This window comes from Alligator mississippiensis, chromosome 1, assembly GCF_030867095.1.
Source record: "Alligator mississippiensis isolate rAllMis1 chromosome 1, rAllMis1, whole genome shotgun sequence".
In the NCBI taxonomy this organism is placed as follows: domain Eukaryota; kingdom Metazoa; phylum Chordata; order Crocodylia; family Alligatoridae; genus Alligator; species Alligator mississippiensis.
In genome coordinates, this window is record NC_081824.1 from 93,848,075 (window position 1) to 93,871,140 (window position 23,066).

Sequence of the window (23,066 nt, forward strand, 5' to 3'; positions counted from 1 at the left end):
AAAGTAGGGGTGCACCGATAGAGATTTTTTTGGCCATGTCGGGTAGTCACCAAGTATGGGTGCGTACCCTTATGTCCGGTCTTCTCCAGGGACACCACAACCCTCAGTAAGTCTGAGTGGAGGACTTGCACTCTCTCTCTTCCTGCCTGCCATGACTTTTTTATTTTCTGAAGTTGTTAACGAAAGGGAGGGGTGGTGACTACCCCACCTCCACCACGACTGACCATTGGTGCCTGTGCCGAGCTCCGTGTCAAGGAAACAAAGAAAACAAGGGGAATGACGAAATGACCAGGCAAAAAGGTTCTTCCTTGCTTTCTCTCTCTCTTTTTATTTTTATTATGATGCGCGTCCCCCTGGCTTAATTTGTTGCCTCACTGGCTGACTCTTCCACCCTTGCAGGCAGATGGGGAGTCCCCTTTACGTCCCTTACTGATTACAGCCGCACCCAGCTTGATAGGCAGCCCGCAGCCGATAACAAGCCACTGTAAACAAACACAAAAAGAAAAGATAAGATGTGGGAGAGTGTCGCCTTCTTCCCTCTCTCTCTCTCTACTGGGTGATAGCTTCTTTCCTCCCCCTGACGCCTGACCTGTGGCGCTCTGGCAGACGGCGTTTTGTTTTCCCTTTACAGTCTCAATGTATCCTTTTTCTTTTTCCTTTTACCGCTGCCACGCCCAGCTCAATTGGCAGCCTGTGGTGATCAATCAGTGTTAACGAAAACAAACATGCCAGCAGCTCGGGAGCATCCACCCATCTTATCTTACTCTTTACTTTCCTTTTTCTTTTCTTCTTTGTCGCGGCGCACCTCGCTGCCCCGCTCCTAGAGAGGGGAAAACTGCTGGGGAAAAGCCCTAGCAGCGGTAATGAGTATAGCTGTGGGTTGCCAGGACAACTAATAAGAGTCAGCTGCCTGTAGGGGGCAGGGCCTGGCTCCTATAAAGCCTAGAGTCAAGGCCAGGCTGGCAGTTCCCTGCCAGCAGCCAGAGGCTCCTGGAGTTAGGATGCGGAGAGAAGCCTAACAGCAAGTACCGCTTGAGCGGAGTTAAGCAATGATGTTAAGTTATAGCTAGGCGGCTTTGGGTTGTGTTTGAGTTATAGCCAGGAGGCTTGAAGTTGTGTTTGTGATATTACACCGGTGGTTTGGGTGAGGCTATTAGGGGTTGGAGGAGGCCTCATAGGGACCCCAGAGAGGTGGGGCCCTAGCGCCAAGAGGGCACATTATCCTCATAAAGGGACCCACAGTGGGGTGGGGCCCTAGCGCCAGTGAGGGCGCAGTACTCATAGGGGGGCTCACAGGAGTGTGAGGACCCCGACGCCAGTAAGGGCGCAACTTGCGGGGTGTGTAGACCCCAGCCCAGAGAGGGGCATTTAAAGAGCCCAGTGTGGGCATAGCAAATCCCAGAGAGAGGGGCGATTTTAGTAGGAAGCCCAGGGTGGCCATAGAGAGCCCCAAATAGGGGGCGGTATTGTTGAGGAGCCCTAGCGTGGGCACAGCAAGTCCCAGAAAAGGGGGACTATTGCGAAGCTCAGGATGGGCGTAGCAAGCCCTGGTAGTAGGCTAGTGCTACAATAGACCTCAGACAGGGGCAGGGTGCTGTGGTGGACCCCGACAAAAGGGGTTAGCAGTACAGAGTCCAGGAGAAGGGCAAAGTGTGGCAGTGGTCCCCGGCAAAGGGGATAGCAGCACGGTGCGCCCGGAGAAGTGAGGTTAGCAGTGCGGTGGGCCTAAGAGACCGTAGGGCTCGATACGAAGTCCCAGAGTGGATAAAGGTCCCTGAAAGGGACGACACTTTAGAGAAGGCCTAAAGTCGGCCTCGAGAGCCCCAAGAGAGGGGCAGTATACTAGAGAGAGCCCGGAGTGGGCACAGGGAGGGGGAGCCCAGGAGGGGGCGCTTCCATAGAGCGTACGGAGTAGGCCCGAGGTTAGCGGGCAAGTTGATTTGTGACAGGACAATGTCCAGAACATCAGCAAGGCTTGGGGCGTGGTATTAGGGGTTGGTAGGAGCCACGTGTAGCCCATAAGGCTAGGGTGCCTGGGGAGCACCCATCATACCGGGAGACCCCCAGGGGGTCCGGGAACACATGGGGACAGAGGTCCCAGCTATCCATGCCCAGGGAGTCGTAAGGCAGCCTCCTAACATATACTAAACAGCAAAGACATGGTGGGCGAGAATCGAGGGTGCCCTTGGGCCGGAATGGCACGGAGAGAGGGCCTTAAGGAGATCACGGCCCTCCTGAAGGACCCCGCCATGACATTCTTCTTCTTTTCTTCTTCCACTCTTTTAACACGGGCTGCCCAAAGCCCCCGATATTGCTCCAGCTGTGGATCCGCATCAATCCGCCTCACCTGCCTAGGTGCTAAAGCCAGGCTGGGGCAAACCAGGAGCTCCCGCCGTAGCGTTGAGGTCCTAATCTGGGCAGGCTCCTGCCCATGGCTGAGGGAACATCTGAGGTGAGTATCCTTTGGTCCTTCACAGGCCAATACCAATGGCCAATTTTTAACAAGCCATATCAGCCAATACTGATCTGATTGTTGATATGCAGCCCAGCAGCTTCCAGCTGGATAGCAGCATCCAGCCGTTATGTCTGTTGGGGTGGAAGGGGCAGACCAAGGCCCCCCATGGTGAGGGAGGGAGTGGGGCTGGTGCTACACAGCCAGGGCGGGGCAGGGTATGAGTGGCTCATCCAGGGGGTGCAGGGAGGGGGAGCGGCTCCTGCCACTGCATGCACCCCCGAGGCAGGCATGGGGGTATGTGCCACCTGGATCAGTGCAGGGTGATGGTGGGCTGCCAGCTGGGGGCAGGAGTAGTGCTAGGCTTTTCCCGGCAGGGGCTGGGCTGGGCCTGCATGCGGGGTGGGCAGCAGCAGTACTGGGAAGGGGACTATGGGGGGGGGGGGGGGGGGGAGGTACAGCCACCATAAAATTTGCCATAGGACCCCCAAAAGCCCCCTTCCCAGTGCTGCTGCTGCTGCCGCCAACCCCACACACAGCCCTGACCCAGCCCCCCCACCAGGAAGAGCCTGGCACCGCCCCCAGCCCCAGCCTGCGCTCACCCCACACAGAGCCAGGGGGCACACCCCACCCATGCCTGCCTTAGTGGTGCACACACTGGCCAAAGCCACCCTGTGCTCCCCAGACAAGCCACTCATGGCTCCGCTCCACAGCCCGGCCCGCCTTGCCCCAGCTGTGTAGCGTCTGCCCCTGCCCAGCGCCAGCCCCACTCTCTCCCTCACCATGGGGGCCTCAGTCTGCCCCCCCAGACCCCTTTGCTTTCCCTTCCCTTCCCTCCCCCCCCAACTTACTAGCCAGACGCTGCACTCCTAGCTGCATACATGCTGCAGCTGCACACATGCACGTGGCATTTATCAGCAACATTATTGGCCACATCAGCCAAAAAAGTCAATGCCAATATGGACCAATGCATCAGTCCACCTCTAACAAAAAGCAGTACAGCCAAGACCAACAAGTTTCTCACTTTTGCATCCTTTTAGGGAAGGAGTGATAAATTAAACATCTATCAGGTAAGTACCACTCCTTAAGGGAGACGGACACCAAGACTGTCCATCAGTGGGCTGCATCACGAAGATGGATAAGTTTTGAACCCACGGCTTCTTTTAGCCAGGGTGACTAATTCTCAGTACCATGGACTGTCCCCTAGACTTTAAAAAAATATATATATAATTTCTGTTAAATAATAGTTAAAATAGCAAGGGAGCAAGTAAAGCAAGAAAAGTGGCATGGTGGTGGTGATGTAGGGTAAAAGGATATTACAGTAGTCCTGTTTCATCTGCATGAATGGCAAGAAGAATCTGACGGATAGTTTAGCCTTCTGCACCCTTTGCATGTCAGAGGCAAGGGAGGGGCAAGGGGAGGATAGAAAACATCTAGCATCTAGTAATTGCCCCCAAAGATTATGCTGGACCAAAATACAACCCTGTATACAGGGCACACAATGCTCAAGACTGTTGGGTTTTGAAGGAAAGCTGCTTCACATTTAAAAGATATTATCAGTTCGGGTTTTAATCTTCACTCCTACCCACCATTTCACGCCTACCTGCCTTCCCTGGTGCCCTCCTATTCCTGAGGCACCGTGTCACTTCCCTTCCTTGCTGGACTGTACCCCATGCTAAACATTAACCGGTAATGCATTACCAATATAAATATATTTATTGTTTAAAAGTTGAACCTTTCACATCCCTATTATCAATACATAAGTTCTAGTACACTGATTGGTGTGTCACTTAGACAAACTTGAGGGTCATTTAGATGTATTGATGTACATAAGCAGTAATACTAGAACTTCTGTAGTGCAATAAACTTTAAATATATTTCCCAAAAAATTATTGGTCTCATTCAGCAGCTGACTGTTTGGCTGGAGCAGTAGTGTCCAGTGAGCAACAGTCTCTTGGATGGGTGGGGAGGAAAGCAAAGCACCTTACAATGCTGGAGTACTGTGGTGTGGCTTTTTTCAGAAGAGAATACGTAGAGACTTTTGCTCTCCCAGGAGAAACTTTCCTGGGAGTGATTTAACCCTGTCTATCCTGGGTTATTTTGCTTTGGAAGAAAAATGCTGAACATCTGTACATTCATGGCATCTTCTGGGGGAACAGCAACTTTCCCAAAAGAAACTGAATGTCTGTACGTGGCCTCTATCTCTTCCTAAAATCTGACTCTATCCTGTTGCACAAAATTAGCAACTTTAATGATCTGTTATTTTTGTGCAGATGTCTTCAGAGTAATTTAAAAAGAAATGTACTGTCTCACAGGGGTTTTTTTGTTTAAAAAAAAAAAAGTTCTTTATAATAGGAGCAAAGACTTAGGTGGTACTTGTATTCCTACTAAAATGAAGAAATGCAGTCATATATCTTTTTTAAGCACTTATACTATTGAGTATTGGTCCTAATGAAAAGGATTCTAGCAAATTTTCTCTCCTTTATTTAAAACTTCTTTTTATGAAAAACTACCCTTCAGAATGGTATATACCATCTTGCGCAGATGAGAAGTTTCATAATAAAAGGATTTTTTCTTCCTGGTTGATTCAGATATTCAAAACTAATTGAAAGATATAGTAGGACAGAAGAAATTTAAGCTTAATAAAACTTACTATATGGCATTTTGACATCCAATTAAAACTGGTTTTGCACATAATAAAGAACCTTATTCAAACCTCTTTCAAAGCAACAAGGTTCGAATAATGCCCAGACACTCTTGGGTACGCTACAACTGTGAAGGCTTCCTGTCTGGCATCTCTCCTTGAGATGCGGGACCTGCAGTCCAACCGTCCTTGGTCCCGAGACCAGAGCTGAAACTTCCACAGTAGCTTGTGCATGCTTTCAGAGTGCAACACTGTTGGCACTATAGGTTGTAATGTAATAGGCTCAAATAATAGATAAAGTGAGAAACACTGGCTTTTCAAAGGAACTTCTTCAACCTATACCTTGAGCCCTTAGATAGCAAAAGAGACTTGCAGATCTGTGGGAAAACAACACACACCTGAATGCTTTCTTTTCCTCAGAATCTGTATTGAGCAAGAGTATTTGCTTAGGGGCAGTGTCCTTCAGAGAATCTTCGCTGAAACTGAAGTACATTTCCTTCCTCATGGTCCCTCCCTGTGCACTGAGAACACCTATGTAGGGAGTAAGGAATAGCTAGTAGAAACTGTACATTCACACGCAAACATCTTTCACAGTTAAATGCATGTATTGGGAAGCCCTTTAACTCTGTTTCAGTTCACAGAAGTTCGTTAATGATTCTGGCCCCACTGTCCTGTAAAGGTAGAGTTATTCAGTACTGTTATCTCTTTGATACTCTTCTCCTATCTTTCCACATATAATACTTTGCTATTTGCCCATTTTCTTAATGACCTTAATAATCCAGTTAGCAACAATTCCTACAAAACCTACAAAAAAAATTCCTATGTTGCATGCTGAGACATTCGCACAGGGGCCCCCTGGCTGCACAGCACTGCCCCTGCAAGCTCTCTGCTCTTCAGGGCAGCAGCATTCAAATGTCTGTTCAGGTATATCTGGGTAAGTTTAACCAAGAAAAATAGGATAAGATGATGTTTAGGAGGTCCCTGTTTTATCTTGGTATTCTAGGTTCCCTTTAATATGTTTTGTTCTCCTGTTGCTCTCCTGTTTGTAGGATATTGTTTTCTTATTATAAGCCACTGTGAGCTTTTATTCAGAACAGCAGAGTACGAATCAAAACAAAACTGCCTTTTAAGACTGAAAAATCAATGAAGTAGTCTTTATTAGAGCAGTGACATGGACCAAATGTCCTTCTGGAGACAGGAAAGGTGAAGGAGAGCTATGGAAAATGACAACCTGATTTTCCACACACTTCCATTAAACCAAGTCGCTAGGAAAGGGCATCAAGCTGGAAAAGAATCAAGATAGAGATTAACACACGAACACACTTGCAGTGCTCGTGCATACTCCTTTTTGTGCATGTATACGTGGGCTTTTAATGCCACAGGAATGGGGGGAGGGAGGGGAGAGAAAAGAGAAAAGCAGGCAAGGTGGTGCAGAGCAAGTGTAGTAATCACCTGCTACGCTTTTCATTGCATGTAAGATGTATCAGGCATATGCACACATACACTCTCTCTCTCAACTGCATTTCATTTTTATAAGACTGACCCACTTACAAAATGTTCAATGTGCCCCTTGAACATATTAATACCAACACACTATTTCAGACTAATGGACAAATCTGTAGTCAGCAGGTCATAGGCCAACTTCTTCCCTGTAAATGTCAATGCTGACAGGTGCAGAGTGACAACAGGCCTTACTAAAAGCAGCTCCTTATCTACGCTATTCCAAGCAAGTAAAGTTAACTACAATTTAAAATCAGTGTAACATCATTTATTCAACAGCAAGATTTCCAGCGATTGACAAAAAAAAAAAAGGCATTATTAACAGTCTATCAGGTCACCAAGGAACAACATGTAAGCCTTCATATTTTTCAAGTAAGAGCAAGTCACTTCCCTAGTCTCTTTCTATATGGCTCCTTATATTATCTTATGAAAAATGCCTAGAGATGAATTTGTGCATTACAGACTGCAGAAATAGATGATTCAAATATCATTTGGAAAAGGAGAAAAGTCTATACAGCAGACTTCCATAAAATCTTTTTCTTCAATATTCTCTTGCAGATCGGCCAAGACTGAATGCTGTATAATGCTTTGGGCTTTGGCGCTGTAACTTTTTCAGTTCTTTGTTGAATACAGACCTGGAAAGTTAAACGTAGTAGCAGGCTTCTTGTCACGATGTCACCAGGAGCCACAATAGAGTCATGTACTACACAAAAAGCAGGCCTCACTATCCATGACAACCCTGACAGGCGATATGAAAAAAGCACCAACTGGTGTCTTGAGGGACGGGATGTGTGAAGGGAGAGAGCAGGGCTGGAGAAAAACCCCAGGAAAACTTGAAACACTCACCATACAGAGAAGAGCCTCACTGGAGCAGGAAGTGTGCCACCATGCTCCTGCAGCATGTACTCCCTCCAGATTGGTGGAGTGAGCACAGGTATTTCCAGCCCCAGAGAGGGGCAGCCAAACAGGGATCATGGCAGATTAGGACAGTGAACGCCAAAGACCTTGCCAGTCAGCAGTGTCCAACAGCTGTCCATGAATGCAGAGAGTGAGCCTGTTAGCCAGGGTGGTTGGAAGACCACTGACAAAGCCCTGGAGAGACAGCACCAGGGAACAGAAGACTGGAGCAGTGAAGATGAAGGCAAGAAGCTGGCAGAGAGACAGAGAGAGCAGGCTGCCACTGAGTGGGGCTGGGATTGCTAAGGGACCAGCCCCTTTTTGTTGGGTTTTTTTTGGTACATGTTCTTTGTTGAGGTTTTACTTTTTCCTCTCACTGTGCTGGGGAAGGGAGCAGGAGGGGAGTTCCCTCCTTGCAAGAACCCTCTGGGTCCTGGCCCTGAGGAACCAAGCTGGGATGGAACTGATGTTGGGGAAGGGTCATTTGTCCTCTGAGGGAACAATGCAATTTGGCCCAGGCCCCACAATGGGGTATGAATTGATTTAAGTTGATTGTTTTATGGACCTCTGCCAAACTGATCCAAATTGAGTGATTTATGAACCTGGGAAGGATTTAAGTTGATTGTCCTATGGACCTTAGATGAACTGATCCAAATTGATCGACCCCTCAATTGGGGATGAATTAAGTTGACTGTTTTATGGACCCTTAAATGAACTGATCTAATTTGGTTGATCCATGAGCCTGTAATGAACTGATTCAAGTTGATGGCCTTATGAAGCCTAGCTGACTTGATCTGAACCCATTCAATAAGCCAGCAATTTACTGCCAGCAGTATAGCCGGTTGACACAAGATCAAGACCCTGACTGGATCATCCAACTGGATGTGGTAAGAGTGGAGTATAAGGGGAGAAGGAGCCTGACAAAGCAAGGCTGAAGACCAAGCAGAATCGTCACTCAACCTGTACCCAACTCCCAATAATTAAAAATATACATCAAGATGTGGCAGGAAAGAGGAACATCTAAGGTTGGTAGTGGCGATACTATCCAGTTTCCCCAACAGCTCACTCAGGGCATGGGGCAGGTGGGGGTGGGGAAACAGGCGGCAGCTTATAATACGCACCCCCAACAACGTACAACAGACTCTCCGTCCATTTGAGGCAATTCTGAACCACAGGCTCCCATGAGTTGACATCAATGGTGCATTTTTTTAAAGCGGCCTTGAGGATATCCCCGAAGCACTTTCTCTGCCCTCCTCGAGTGTATATGCGTCTTGGCTGAGCTGGGAGAATAAAACTTCCTTCAGGACTCTGTAATCAGACATGTGGATGACACAGCCGGCCCAACAAAGTTGACGTCAGATGATAATCGCCTCAACACTCATGCTTGCCAGAGGACACTAATGTTGGTGCACCCGTCTTCCCACAGGATTTGGAGGACCTTCTGCAGGCAGCACTGATGGTACTTCTCCAACAACGTTAGATGTCTCCCATACATTGTCCATGTCTCAGCTTCATACAGCAAGGTGGGGACCACTTTATAAAATTCTACTAACCTGATCAAAACTGAACAAAGCATTTTTCAGAAACCAAGTGCATTTTCTCTACAGAGCTTCTAAAATAAGTAGTACAAGATCAGACAAAGGAATCTAACCCACAAAGCAATGCATACCTTATCTAATAAAAATTGACAGCTCTATTCAGAGTTTTAATGTTGATAGCCCTTGAACTATCACTGTTATGGAACCACTTGTTCATTGTGGTTTAAGAATCAAATTGTATGTCAGTGATATTTACTAGCACAGAAGTCGTAAACAGGCGTATCTGTATCTGAATGTAACTGCTTTAAACCTCTGTTCTTCAGAAACTTGAAAATGTCTTTATTCCAGGAACAATTTCCAAAAGCTGAATTATTTCTCATGTACATATGTAATGGCTCCTCTTTCCTTGCAATAAAGAGCCTCAGAATTGTCCAAACTACTCATAATTATAGAAACTGCTAAACTGTTCCGTACAATATAGCAGAGGTGCACCGATACATTGGTCCAATATCAAACCGGCACCGATATACGCTCAATTTTGTTTATTGGAAGTCAGCCTGATGAAGCTGATAATTTGGCTGATAAATGCCCGGGCATGCGTGCAGCTGCAGCGCAGCACGCAGGCAGCCAAGAGCACAGCCCAGCAGTGTGGACAGCTGTGTGCAGCTGGTAAGTCTGTTGTGGTGGAAGGGGCATGGAGGGGGCGGATCAACGCTCCTGGCAGTGAGGAAGGGTGTGGGGTAGGGGCTGGGGCAAGAGCTGCCCAGCTGGGACAGGTTCAGGACAGAGCCATGGCTCGTTGGGGGGGGGGGGGGGGGGCTCCTGCCACTGTGTGCACCCCGGGAGTGCAGGGGCCACGTGCCCTCAGATCCGTGCAGGGCGCAGGCAAGTTGGGCTATAGCTGTAACCAAGACTTCACAGCACGAGGGGGTGGGGTTGGGCTGGGGCTGTACTTGGGGCAGGCAGCAGCAGCACTGGGAGGGAGCTACGGTGAATTTTGGGAGGCTGCAGCCTCCCCTTGTAGCCCCCCTCCCAGTGCCACTGCTGCCCACCCCAAACACAGCCCGGCGCAGCCCTGCCCCCAGCCCCAGCCCGCAGCTGTAGCCCACCCTGCCCCACCCCACCCAGATCTGGGGGCACATGCCCCCCTCCCATGTACGCACAGCAGCAGAAGCCACCCTCCCCCACACAAGCCGTGGCTCCATCCCGTGCCTGCCCTGCCCCAGCTGGGCAGCACTTGCCCCAGCCTCACTCCTCCCTCACCACAGGGCCCTTGATCTGCCCCCCTGCTTCCCTCCCCCTTCCCCTTCCACCACAACAGACTTAACAGGTCCACTCAGCTGTACTGGAAATCTGATCAGTATTGGCCGATATGCCTCCTTAAAAACTGGATATCGGTACTGGCCCCAAAAATCTCTATCAGTGCACCCCTACAATATAGGATTATTAATTTGATTTTACCACTAGGCAGCCATGATGTTAGTAATAACATTAAAGCATTTTAACAAAGACTCCATGAAAACAGGCACATTTTTCAAAGAAAGTACAGTTTTAATAGCTTTAAAACAAGTACAACAACATTGTTTATGAGGTCTTAATTATAGAACAAATATGAATTCAATAATGTCTGGTAAAAAAATACATCTCTCAGGCAGCTTCTCTGCTTTTTCAGATATGTTTATGACTAACACAATAATGCCCAATGATATATAAAATTGTACTCTTATAATGTATAATATACTGCCCTGTTGCAGTCAAACTAACAAACTGCTTAAACTGAAGAAATTTAATTGTTTAATTCAGATGATCTGGTTGTCAAAACTTTTGACAAAAAAAATAACATTTAATTTTTTAGCCTTATACATCCTAGGCTTTGGAATTTCTGACATTTACCAAAGGTTACATTTAAAAAGGAAAGAATAAAAAAGTTTAAATCACACAAAGGTTTAAATGTTGCAAAATGAGGCAAAAATGAGTAAGTCCAATTTCATGTCACCCATCACGTGGTAGCAAGCAAGACAAAGACAATGAGAATGGTATGAAAAGAATGAAATTAGTCTCTATAATTAAAGGCAGCATGGACTATCTGATGGAGCTCGACCCGGGAAGTCAAATCCAAATAGGGATAGATCATCATGGCCAGGTACAGACATTCACTTCTAAAGGTGGAAAATTTCCATCACTAGAATGTATTTCAGGAGATGTTCAATCTGCAATCACCCCCTCTCCTCTTTCTAGAGGTGCACCAATACATTGGTCTGACATCGGATCGGTACCGACAAAGAAAACTGGCTGTATTGGGTATTGGCCCAATGGGGCGGATAATTTGGCCAATAAATGCCTGTGCTGGGCACAGCCACAGCGCAGCACTCAAGCAGCAAGGAGCACAGCCAGCAGCCTGGAGAGCTGCCTCCAGCTGGTAAGTCCAGTGTGGTGGAAGGGGAGGGAAGGGGTGTCAAATCAATGCCCCCCAAGATGAGGGAGGGGGAAGGGGCAGGTGCTGCCCAGGCGGGCGGGGGGGCTGCTCCGCTCCCAGCCACAGCCCCGTCTCAATGCCCTGCCTCTACCCAAGTGCCAGGAAGAGCCAGGGCTGCAGCTGGGAAAAACACCTGCCCCTGCCCCATTCTTCACTGCAGGGTGTGTTGATCTACCACCCCCACTCCCCTCCCACCACACTGGACTTACCAGCTAGAGGCAGCTGTATCAGAAATCAAATTAGGATCAGCCGATTTGCCTCCTTAAATATCGGCTATTGGTATCAGCCTCCAAAATCCCTATCAGTGCACCCCTACCCCTTTCCTAGTACACACACACACATGTATGTATGTATGTATATATCTGTGTGTGTGTGTGTGTGTGTGTGTGTGTGTGTGTAATATATATGGCATTTCATTTTAAACATAGAAAAACTCAGATTTGATGTTCTAAAATCAGAGAATCTGCAATTTTTAAATCAGAGAATTTGTGATTTTTAAACAAAGGAAACCAGGATTCCTGCTCATTCCCCATTTTATATGAACACATATTATACATTAAAAAAAAAAATAGTGTGTGTGTGTGTGTGTGTGTGTATGTGTATGTGTGTGCGCACGCGCGTATACTATGGCTCATGTACTTTGCTAAGCATTAGACACTCTCTCTGAGTGGAACAGCCTCAACAACCAACTAGTCTCCTTATTCTGGACATGGTGTTTTAGCTTGCAAATATCCTCCGTTTACATTTACCTCCCTACTACACTTGGTAGATGAACTGTATTCTCATATACAATTTTCACCAAGTTAAACTAAGAAGATTCAGCACAGGAACCTTATGCTTTTCACTGATTTTGTGATGTATTTTGAGCACTGGGCATACCTAGCACAGGCAAATTATTTGCATGGCAGCCTACTGTATCATAAGCCCCATGAAAGCACAGGTAGAAAGTCTATAGTCACATCAGATTTTGGTTTAACAGCTATATAATGTATAAACACCAGTCTCACAAAGAACACGCTAAGTACAGTAAACACCACGTCAGCATTGCAGACAGACAGCCAGCATACTAGCCAACTAAGCTTATTCACCTCTAGCTGTCCATTTCCTTCCTGGATTTTGAGGCTTAACCCAAACCTAAACCTACGCATCAAAATGGTTCAAAACAAAATCAATGAGGGACTTATGGATGCTCAAATCTTCCCTCCTACCCCAAAAGGGCCAGGGGAAAACACTATATTCTACCTTTATTGTAAGTTTTCAGTATTTTGAAAAGTCATTTTATCTACCTTTCCAGGATAAAACATTTTCTAGGGTTGCATCAGAACCAAATTTTTAATCATCACCTTATTTAGCTTGCTTTCAAATCATAAGTACGATCTGCAACAACTATTTTCTTGTTTTAGAGTTGTTTCTATGTAAATTACATTGCTTGACACTTAAGTACAGAGGGACGTATTTAGCTAGCATTTTAAGTTATCATTATAAAACTGACAAAATATACAACCAAAATAGTTCACCCTTTAAAACAGCCTTGCAGTCTCCACAATGATCATTAAGGGAAAGGGAACAGTAAGAAAGAAGGAATTTTTCTTTTAGACTCATCTCATCAAACCAATTCCTGATTGTAAGTAAAGAAAGAGGCATCAGAAAACAGAATTATTACTGAAGTGAGAACAGTGCAAACAGATAGCTGCAATGACACTTCATAGGGCTTTGTACAAAACAACTTAAAAACACAGCCTTGCACTAAGACTGGGAGGGAGGGGAAGCAGCTGGAAATTGTATAACCTATGCCAGTGTCTCACATAGGTTATATATGAAATCTAATCTATATTTGTTTTCCATTTAAAACTAGTTTTAAGTAAGACTTCAGGTGTTCCATTGTCTATCTATATAGGTATGTATATATCTGTCGACAGACAGACCGACCGACCTAGCTTGGGTCAGAAGGCATCCTGCTCTTAAAATCTACAATGAAAGTCTGACAACCAGTCTTCATGTTTAAGAAGAGAGATGAACATTTGAAAGGCTACTTAAAATATCATGGGCATGAAGAAAGTGCCTTAATGCAACAGTGCCCAGCCTTTTCACTCCACAGGCCGGATGTGCAGTGCCAGGTCGGTCCATGGGCCACATCTGGCCAATGGACTCAATTTGGTCAGTGCAGCATGCAGCCCAACCCCAATCCAGTTGCCCAGGGGGGTCAGGAACAGCCAAGCTCTTATCTGAAAGCATGGGGGCAGGGGGAAGGGAAGGCAGTAGCCCAGCCCTGAGTCATGGCAGGGAGGGGGCAGAGCAGCCCAAATCCAGACAGGCAGGGGCACAGGGGTCAACCTGGCCCCAATCCTGATGCAAGGGGATGAGTGGAGCAGGGCAGCCCTGACCCAGACACGCAGGAGGGAGGAGCAGCCCAGCCCCAATCCAAACATGCAGTGGGGGATGAAGGGCCTCAAGCAGCAGCCCAGCTTGATTCAGGGTGGGCCCAGCCCCGATCCCACCCTGTGGCAACGGTTCAGGCAGGGCTGCATCCAGCTGCATGGAGCTTGCACTGCTTTTCCACCACCAAAGTTCCCAACTCATGGACATGGCTCTACAAACTGGATTTTGCCTGAGGATTGAGGCACTGCTGTCTTAATGGATTGCCACTATTTAGAAATTGCAACAACATATTCACATTTGGAGCTTCCAGCAAAATGGTTAGGCAGCACAATAAAAATGGTTTGGGCTCCACAATTTAGTTGCCAGTTTATACTGTGACAGCAAGAAATATGGACTTTTCATCTCAGTCTACAAACATTTACTACAAAATTAAAGTTTGAGCAGACCCGCACACTGACTTGTTATGGAATCATTTATCTCAGACACTGACACATCAAAGTTGAGGTGCTAAAAAGGACTGTGAGGTTGACTGTAGTGGAAGTCATTTTTTTCCTTGAAGAATCAATTGTCATGCAAACTCCATTTTCCAAGCACATCTAATAGCAGAAAGTAAGTGTTGATTGCTTAACCTTGGTTCTCACGTTTAAAAGCAGAGTGACCATCATAAATTAATGTGCTGAAGGCTAACCTAAGGAGCATTTTTAAAGTGCAACATTTTGGTTTACAGATTACATGTATGTAATTCATATGAATACAAGTTCTGGCACACAAATAAACTGACACAATTATTTGAAAAACATAAGTTGAGGTTTGTTTTTTGCATAGTCACAGGTTGCCCACAATTGTGACTGAATCAAAGTTCAAAAAGCCCCCAAACAATTGAAACTAAACAATAAAGCAAGAGCTGCCCACTGATTTTCTATCCTGTTTGTACAATACTTCATGGTGTTTTTTTCATATTGGACAGAACATATAGTATGGGAATGTGGCTGGAGCATACTACTTGATCACTATCAAATTATATATGCAGATTTTATGACTGTATCTGCCAAAGAATTTTCACTACATTGGAATTATCCAATTGTCCACCATGCTCTCTGCTTCCCCCAGTCAGTATCAAACTCTTTCTCTGCTCATATGGAAATGAGACCAAGAGATTTTGTCTTCCATTTAACAAACTGTTATAAATGACCCCAATAATGTTTGATTTAAAAAATAAATAAATAAAAAAAAGAATGTTACATACAGGACATCCTCCCCACATAAGCAAGACAGTGACAGTAAAAGACGAAAGAGAGAAAGTGTCCAACACTGAACCCTGTCACTCACCCCTGTTTAAAAGTTCTTGTGCAGACACACTCTGCTCAAAACCAGCCAGCATTTTTAAAAATTCACTAACAAATGAGAAGCCCAAAATATTAATTCCCGAATTAAACTTTCATTTTTGAAAGAGTCAGGACTAGCTCCACAGAAGTATCAAGCACCTGAACGCTTTCAAGGGCCTGGGTCTCAGCTCCTACTCACGCTGGCTGCAAGAACAACAACTTTTCATAGAAGAATCAAATACAGGTACTCCTCACTTAACGTTGTCCCGGTTAATGTTGTTTCGCTAATCTATTAGAGAACATACTCATTTAAAGTCGTGCAATGTTCGGTTATAAGGTTGTTTGGCCACCACCTGCTAGTAGGTAACTACTGTGATGTAATTGGATTTGCTTAAAGTCGCATTTTTCGTAACTATGACGTTATACTGGAATACTGCGTCCAGTTTTCGGGGCCACGCTTCAAGAGGGATGTGGATAACCTGGAGAGGGTCCAGAGAAGGGCCACTCATATGGTTAAGGGCTTGCAGCCAAGCCCTACGAGGAGAGACTAGGGTATCTGGACCTCTTCAGCCTCTGCAAGAGAAGGTTAAGAGGTGACCTTGTGGCTGCCTATAAATTCACCAGAAGGGAATTGGTGAGGCTCTACTCACCAAGGCACCCCTGGGGGTCACAAGAAATAATGGCCATAAGCTAGCAGAGAGCAGATTTAGACTGGACATTAGGAAGAACTTCTTCACAGTTAGAGTGGGCAAAATCTGGAATGGGCTCCCAAGGGAGGTGGTGCTCTCCCCTACTCTGGGGGTTTTCAAGAGGAGGTTAGATAGGCATCTGGCTGGGGTCATCTGAACCCAGTTCTCTTTCCTGCCTGTGCAGGGGGTTGGACTCGATGATCTATTGAGGTCCCTTCCAACCATAACACAGATGCATCTATGAATCTATAAGCAAATGACCTAGTCACTAGGGAGCCTTATACTGTGAATGCCCCATGAAGGCATTCCCCACACCTCCTATTTTCAGTTATTGTTGAGAACTTCACCATCTTCTTTGTCTGTTAAGCCCATAATGTAATGACATCTTCAGTTCTTCCCTATCTATTGCTCCACATACGTAGGTAGTATCCTAACCTCTTGAGTTTCAACTTTTTCTTTTTCCTACTCACAGCTATCATTCAGTCCTTCCCTCTTGACTAATGTTGCCTCAACCATAAATTGTCTGAGAGTAGATTCAGGCGAGACATCAGAAGGCACTACTTCACAGTCAGGGCGGCTAGGAGCCGGAACCAACTTCCAAGGGAAATGGTGCTGGCTCCTACCCTGGGGGTCTTCAAAAGGAGGCTAGACAATCACCTAGCCAGGGTCGTTTGACCCCAGCACTCTTTCCTGCCCATGGCAGGGGGTCAGACTTCATGATCTGCTCAGGTCCCTTCCGACCCTACAACTATGAAACTAAGTAAGGAGTAGCTGCACAGCCAAGTTCTGCCCGAGTAAGACAAGGTTTCTGTTGCCTCTGCTGCTACTTCATAGCTTTATGAAGCAACAAGTGTGACATTTTCACTATTTCTTCCTGCATAGTCCCTATGAAACTCAAGAATAGTCCTGGCATTTGTAAGCAACTGCTTCTTGGGAATATTGAGAGACAGGGAAGTTATTCAAAGATGAAAAAGACGTCCCTCCCTGCTCCTCCAAGAGAAAAAACGCACAAGGCCTTAGGGAAGGGTGCAGTAGCAAAGACCTTTCCTCCCCTGCATCTCCCACAAAAATCAACAGATTACAGAAAGTGTTCAGCACCGGAAACCGCCACCTCTGATAACAACCACAAAGCCACGAAGTAGTGAGAAGGAACAGATCTGCCTTTCCAGCAGCAAGTACGAGATCCCAACCTGGAAAAGACAAGCTAGCTGGAGGCACCGGGAAATCCTGCTAAGAGGTAGTCTGAACAGATGCCCTGAGCATCGTCCCCAGCCATCCAGGCTAGTAGGAGGCTTTGGCTCCTCACCAGAACTTAGCCCCCCTGTGACACCTGCCCTGAGCCAGCAGATTAGGGCCAGGGTTTGCTCAGCTTTCATCCAAAAAGCCACCCCCCAACTTGGCGCTTCAGACCAATGGTCCGCCAGAGAGACGTGAAGAGCGAACACCACACTGCTGGGGCACGCGCACCCCCATTCTCTCAAGGGAGGGTGGCTGCAAGGTCGCCTGCGTGGTACGTGAGCTTGTGCGCCAGGCATGGTGCCAACTAGATGCCTGCCCTCTCCTACAGGGAGAGAGCAGGACAGGTCAGGCCCCTGCCCCTGGTCTGGCTTCACCTCAGTCAGGAAACACTAGGGGCGCAGGAGACGGTGCAAGGGAGGGGAAGATGAAGCACAAGAGAAGGAGGAAGGGGACAAAGCCTCCAGGGGGAACTTTCCAACTCTCCTGACAGGGCAAACAGGTCCCTGTGGGGTGGGTGGGAGCTGGGGCTCCAAGGGCGGCGGGGGAGAGGGAAGGGGAGGCTTCCGCACCGCCGCCCGCCCCCAACGGTCGCAGCCCCCCGGGACGTTAGACGCCCAACGGTCGCCGCCCTGCCCCCCAACGTTCGACGCCGCCAACAGCCACCGCCGCCTCGCGCGGGGTCCGTCCGCAGCAGGGACGGCGGGCGGACGAGAGGGAAGAGGGAGCCCGAGGCCGGGTGGGGGAGAGCCCGGAGAAGCCGCTCACCGGCGTGCTGGTCGCGCGGCCACAGGTAGTAGGTGGCGGGGATGACGATGAGCCCCACGAAGCTGGTGAGGAAGTAGAAGAACGTGTTGCCGCTGTCGTCGTACTGGAACTGCTGCCCCGCCATGGCCGCGCCGAGCCGAGCCGCCGGGGCCCGGCCTACCGCGCTGGCTCACGCGGGCCCAGGCCGCGTCCGCGGATCCCGCGAGAGCAGCTCCGCGAGACGTGTCACTGTGCAGCCACCATAGCCATTGTGACGCCACTCGGCCCGCGCCCTGATTGGCTTGGGCGGTGATGTCACGAGCGCGGGGCAACACGGAGGTCGCGCGGCCAACGTCACCCCGCTGCTGAAGCCGGGCGGGGCACGCGCATGGGTGCTTCGGGGCCCCGTGCGCGTGCGCCGCGGCCCGGCCTGCCCAGGCGGGGGGTAGGTTGCGTGTTTCACTTGTGTGTTTAGCTGTCCGAGCCTTCCGATGCTTGACGTAAGAAAGGTCGGTAATGACGTAACGCAACGCTGATGGCGGCACAATTGGACGGGACTGGACGTCACCGAAGGAGAGAAAAATGGATTCCTCTCTCGGCCGCCTAGTGACATCAAGGAAGGTGCGGGGGCAGAGGCGGATCAGGGGCTGGCTGCCAGGAGAGGCCCCTGCCCAGTGGTTTATGATGCAAAGCCTGTTTGTGCACCCAGCAGCGCTGGCATTGCGTCGCGCGCCTGAAAGGATCTCAAGGATTGTGTGCCCAGTAGGAGAGGGGCAGCAAGGGAAGGCAGGTAGAAAACTGAGCTGGGCTGAGCAGAGGCCAGGTTGGGCTGTGGCACTGCAGGGTTTGAAACTGGAACAAAAGGGGCAGCAGTTTGGTCTTTCCTGGGATGTCCTTTGCAGCCCTCCCTGGCTGTTCTGCAGAAATCAACATTTATATTTTATTTGCCAGTGTGACAGGCAGAGGTGTGGGTTGGAAAAATTTCCACTGCTTTATTTTTCTGTGGGAAATTTTCCATTTCTAAAAATTGTTTCATAAAATTCATTAGTAACAATGAATGGATGCCAATACAAAATTAGACATGCTTGGCAGTTTCAAAATTGTAATTAATGTTTTTTCAGGTGATCCCTAGGAAGTGTGAGAGAGAGTACATATATGTTTTATTGATTTGTAAACAGGAGGGTAAATACACTCACATAATAATCCAAGCCAAAAATCAAGTTATGAATTCACATAATTGGCTGTGCAGGTGAAATCAAAAACAAATGAACGCACTGCTAAGATGGTTTCTACTTCTCAAAAGCTCTTCTGGAGAATCGGTCAGAAGCACAATTAGTGAAGAAGATGCAGTGTGATGATAAGTTGCCCTTGCCTATAGACTCACTGGTAAAACCATCCTTCAGTGAAAAAGAATGTGGTTCGAGTAGTTCTGAATCAGATTTGCCTCAATCTAATTCTGAAATGGAACTGATAAGTAGTGCAGGTGATTTGACAGAGTGACAGTGAAACTGGAGGTGCCGCAATGACCTCAGTGGAAGAAAGTTAAACTGTTGAAGTAGATGAGTGGACAACCATGGCATATCATGCACAGTTCTTTGGGTTTAGTAAAATTAGTGTGTCAACAGTTTTCAGTGCCTTCCTTAAGAAATGTTTTCTTAAATTTAAACAAACAATGTAAGGGAAGTATATGCTATTGTGTATTGTCTTTGCATTTTTACAAGTATTCCAATAAAAATAATTTCTTTCTACACAAAGCTTTGAATTTGTTTGACAATAACATTTAAACCACATCAAGTGTGCTATATTTAATTTTTTTCCTAATCAAATATTTCAGTTCAAATACTTGTGGTTCTTGGGACATAAAATTAACATGGAGTACTTTTTTAGTTTTGTTTAGTAAATATAAGTCAAATAAACATGCTAAATCAGATCATACTGTATTTAGGGCATTTTCCAGAAAATTTTCCAGAAAACCCACATTCTGGTGACAGGGCAGCCTGCCCCCTTAAGGGAAGGCAGCTACCTGGACTGAAGGGCTGCAGCTGTGGGAAGGTTAACGAGGGCTGGCTCACTGGGAAGCAAAAACCCCAGCAGGCAGGACTAGGCTAGGATTGGAGGAAAAGAACCAGGCACTAGAGGCTGTTGGGCTTTGAGGAAGACAAGTCTGGGAAAGAAGGGCTGAAGCAACAGCAGGCCCATGCCAGAGTCCAGGACAATCAAAATTTGTTTTTTGCTTACTTTGTGTGATGAAAGGCTGTATCTGACTGGAGCAGGCTGAGAGGCCATTAAAGACTGCATGCTACTAGGCCTTGCTGAGAGACGCTCTGCAGGGAAGGGCCAAAAGCCTGGCTGAAAAAGCCCTGAGGCAGCAACCTGCTGCAGCCAGCCTTTGAGATCCTTCCTCTACTTGTATTTCAGACCTTTGATTTTTATTCTTCTACCCATAATGCCTACAGCATTGACAGCTCCTGCTGGTTTCTGGGAGTCATTTTATATTTATGGGACCCTCATTTTAAAAAAGTAACTTTCTGACTCTCTAGCTTGGACAGAAAAGGCTAAATAAATCACCCCAGTATATGACATCAGAAGGCAAATGAAAAGAACCAATTTTTAATTTATCTCTTTAAAATATTGGGTAGTGATGCTACTGCCAGTCTTGGTTGGCCTTGGTGCTGCATGGAACAGCTGGTTGGATTGCCAGTCAGAGAGTTTCTAGGGCAGCTGTGGTTAGTATTTCCTCTTTGTCTTGATGCAGCCCTCTTGCTACTGGCCTGTCACAACTCTGAGCCAGAATGAGCAGGAAAGAGCAAGCAACACTTTGGGCAGTAGTATGAGGAATTCCTGATGTTAACGTGCAGTTCTTTGATGTGTGACATGCCAGGACTTCATGCCAGAGGGCTGAGAGATGCGTTTAGTCTCCTGACATGCGAGTTCTCTTACTTTGGGCCTTGGGTTCTCGTTGGATATACTGATTTGACTGGTATTCCAGGCTCCATCTCCTGTGGTCACAGTATGGCTTGGAATTGTTACCACTTATCCATTTATTTGGCTGTAATAATCATTCCTAATCAGCAATTAAGTCCCTACATACCTGCTTAGTAAATCACCCTGTGGTAGGGCAAGAAATAGAACTGGTTTCTCTTAGCCACTACCTGCAGTTAGGAAGAAAGGGAGAAAATAGTCCAGCTGCTTAAAAAGAAACACTATGGGAGAACAGGAGATGTACCCACTGGATAGCCATACCTGCACTAGAGAAATTGAATGTGCTATCTACTGTTTGGTCTCAGAGAATGCACTTTATCACTAATTGTGTCAACATGAAAAAGCATTCCTCTCCACAACACATAGGCAATCACAGTTAAGAGCCATTGTGAACATGGGTTGTTGCTCCAGTGCTGCCAGTAGTCCTCACTGCCATCCCACAATGCACTAGTCACTTATTTGGCTACTCTCATCTCCTTTCTTCACTATGCTGAATAGGACTGAAGTTGGCTGGAAGCCATTTTTGCCAGGTAGCATTGCACACACTGCAGTCATTGTATCCTCTGCAATCCAGTTGATTCTGTTGTCATTAGCACAGAGAAGTCAGGCTGGAAGGGACCTCAAGAAATCATCTAATCGAACCAGCGATCAAACCTGCAGCCTTGGAGTTATTAGCAGCATGGTATAACCAACTGAGCTCATCAGTCATCATGGCCACATCTAGACAAGTGCACACATGATTTTTCCTGGGGACAAACAGCAGTGGCACAGTATGTGCTACTTGTACCTGGGGAGCACCCATGCATGCGCACTCTGGCATGCAGCAAGTTGCCCCAGGTAGGGTAAGGGGAGGCTGGGACCAGCACCTGGGCTGGCCCCAGCAACCTTACCCAGGGCTCCAGCTGCAGCAATCCAGTATATGGAGCCCAGCTGGCAGCCAGAATTTGGCTCTGGCCAGCCAGGCTCCAGTTCTGGGAAGTACGTACTGCCACCACATGCTCTGTCCTGCCATTTTCAGTGGTGGGTTTTTTAGCTTGCAGGCCCCACCCCCCCGCCGCACTGTAAATTAGCAGCGCAGGAAACACCTGTATGTGTGGCGCATGAGGTCCTGCAGATGGGTCTGCCATGCTGCATACTGCACATGCATACGCAGCTGGACTTGCCCCATGTGTCAGAGATCATCCTACAAATGGGCTATCAGCTGACCCTAGCAAGAGTGAGGACTCTGTTGTTCATCTGGGGAAAGGAACTGAAGCAGGGCCTACTCACTTCAATAATGTAATACTGACCTGATGTTTGAGTGACTGGCAGAGGTTGTTACCTGCAGAAGTGGTAAGAAGCATTATAGGATGAACAATAGGAACTTTAGAATAGTACAGAACAAACTTTATATGAAGGTCTAGTATATTAAGCGCTCTGACAGTGGTTCTTAATGTTTTCGGACTCAAAAAACACCTCATTAGATTCAAGACACCCCTGAGAGAATGCCAACTTACTGCTTTTATTCATTTCTTGACTAGAAAAATAATAGAGCAATGCTTCTGTTGTAAAAAACTAAGAAAGACCACAAGTCAGAATATAGTGACACTCTGGATTCCTATTTGAAATCTCTGGGTTTATCTTAACAGTCACGTGTAGGTTGTTTGTATACCTAAGAACATTAATATTGTACAATATCTCACAGCACCCTTAAAAGGATCTCACGGTATTCCTAGGTGTTGTGGCACCTTGGTCAAGAATCACTCCTATAGATTCACAGATTCATAGATGTTAGGGTCGGAAGGGACCTCAATAGATCATCGAGTCCGACCCCCTGCATAAGCAGGAAAGAGTGCTGGGTCTAGATGACCCCAGCTAGATGCTCATCTAACCTCCTTTTGAAGACCCCCAGGGTAGGGGAGAGCACCACCTCCCTTGGGAGCCCGTTCCAGAACTTGGCCACTCAAACTGTGAAGAAGTTCTTCCTAATGTCCAATCTAAATCTGCTGTCTGCTAGCTTGTGGCCATTATTTCTTGTAACCCCCGGGGGCGCCTTGGTGAATAAAACCTCACCAATTCCCTTCTGTGCCCCCGTGATGAACTTATAGGCAGCCGCAAGGTCGCCTCTCAACCTTCTCTTGCAGAGGCTGAAAAGATCCAGTTTCTCTAGTCTTTCCTCGTAGGGCTTGGTCTGCAGGCCCTTAACCATACGAGTGGCCCTT

At 47.1% G+C, this 23,066-nt stretch overlaps 1 protein-coding gene across 1 annotated transcript in view; it reads right to left on the reverse strand.

Moving 5' to 3' along the window:
• Positions 1-18,121, reverse strand: part of SEC63 (SEC63 homolog, protein translocation regulator) — a 103,265-nt gene extending 85,144 nt beyond the window's left edge. Inside the window, exon 1 of the mRNA XM_006258510.4 lies at positions 17,905-18,121. Coding sequence (XP_006258572.1) covers positions 17,905-18,028 — 124 coding nt within the window. The 5' untranslated portion in view covers positions 18,029-18,121. The remainder of the gene's footprint in view (positions 1-17,904) is intronic.
• Positions 18,122-23,066: the final 4,945 nt, after the last annotated feature.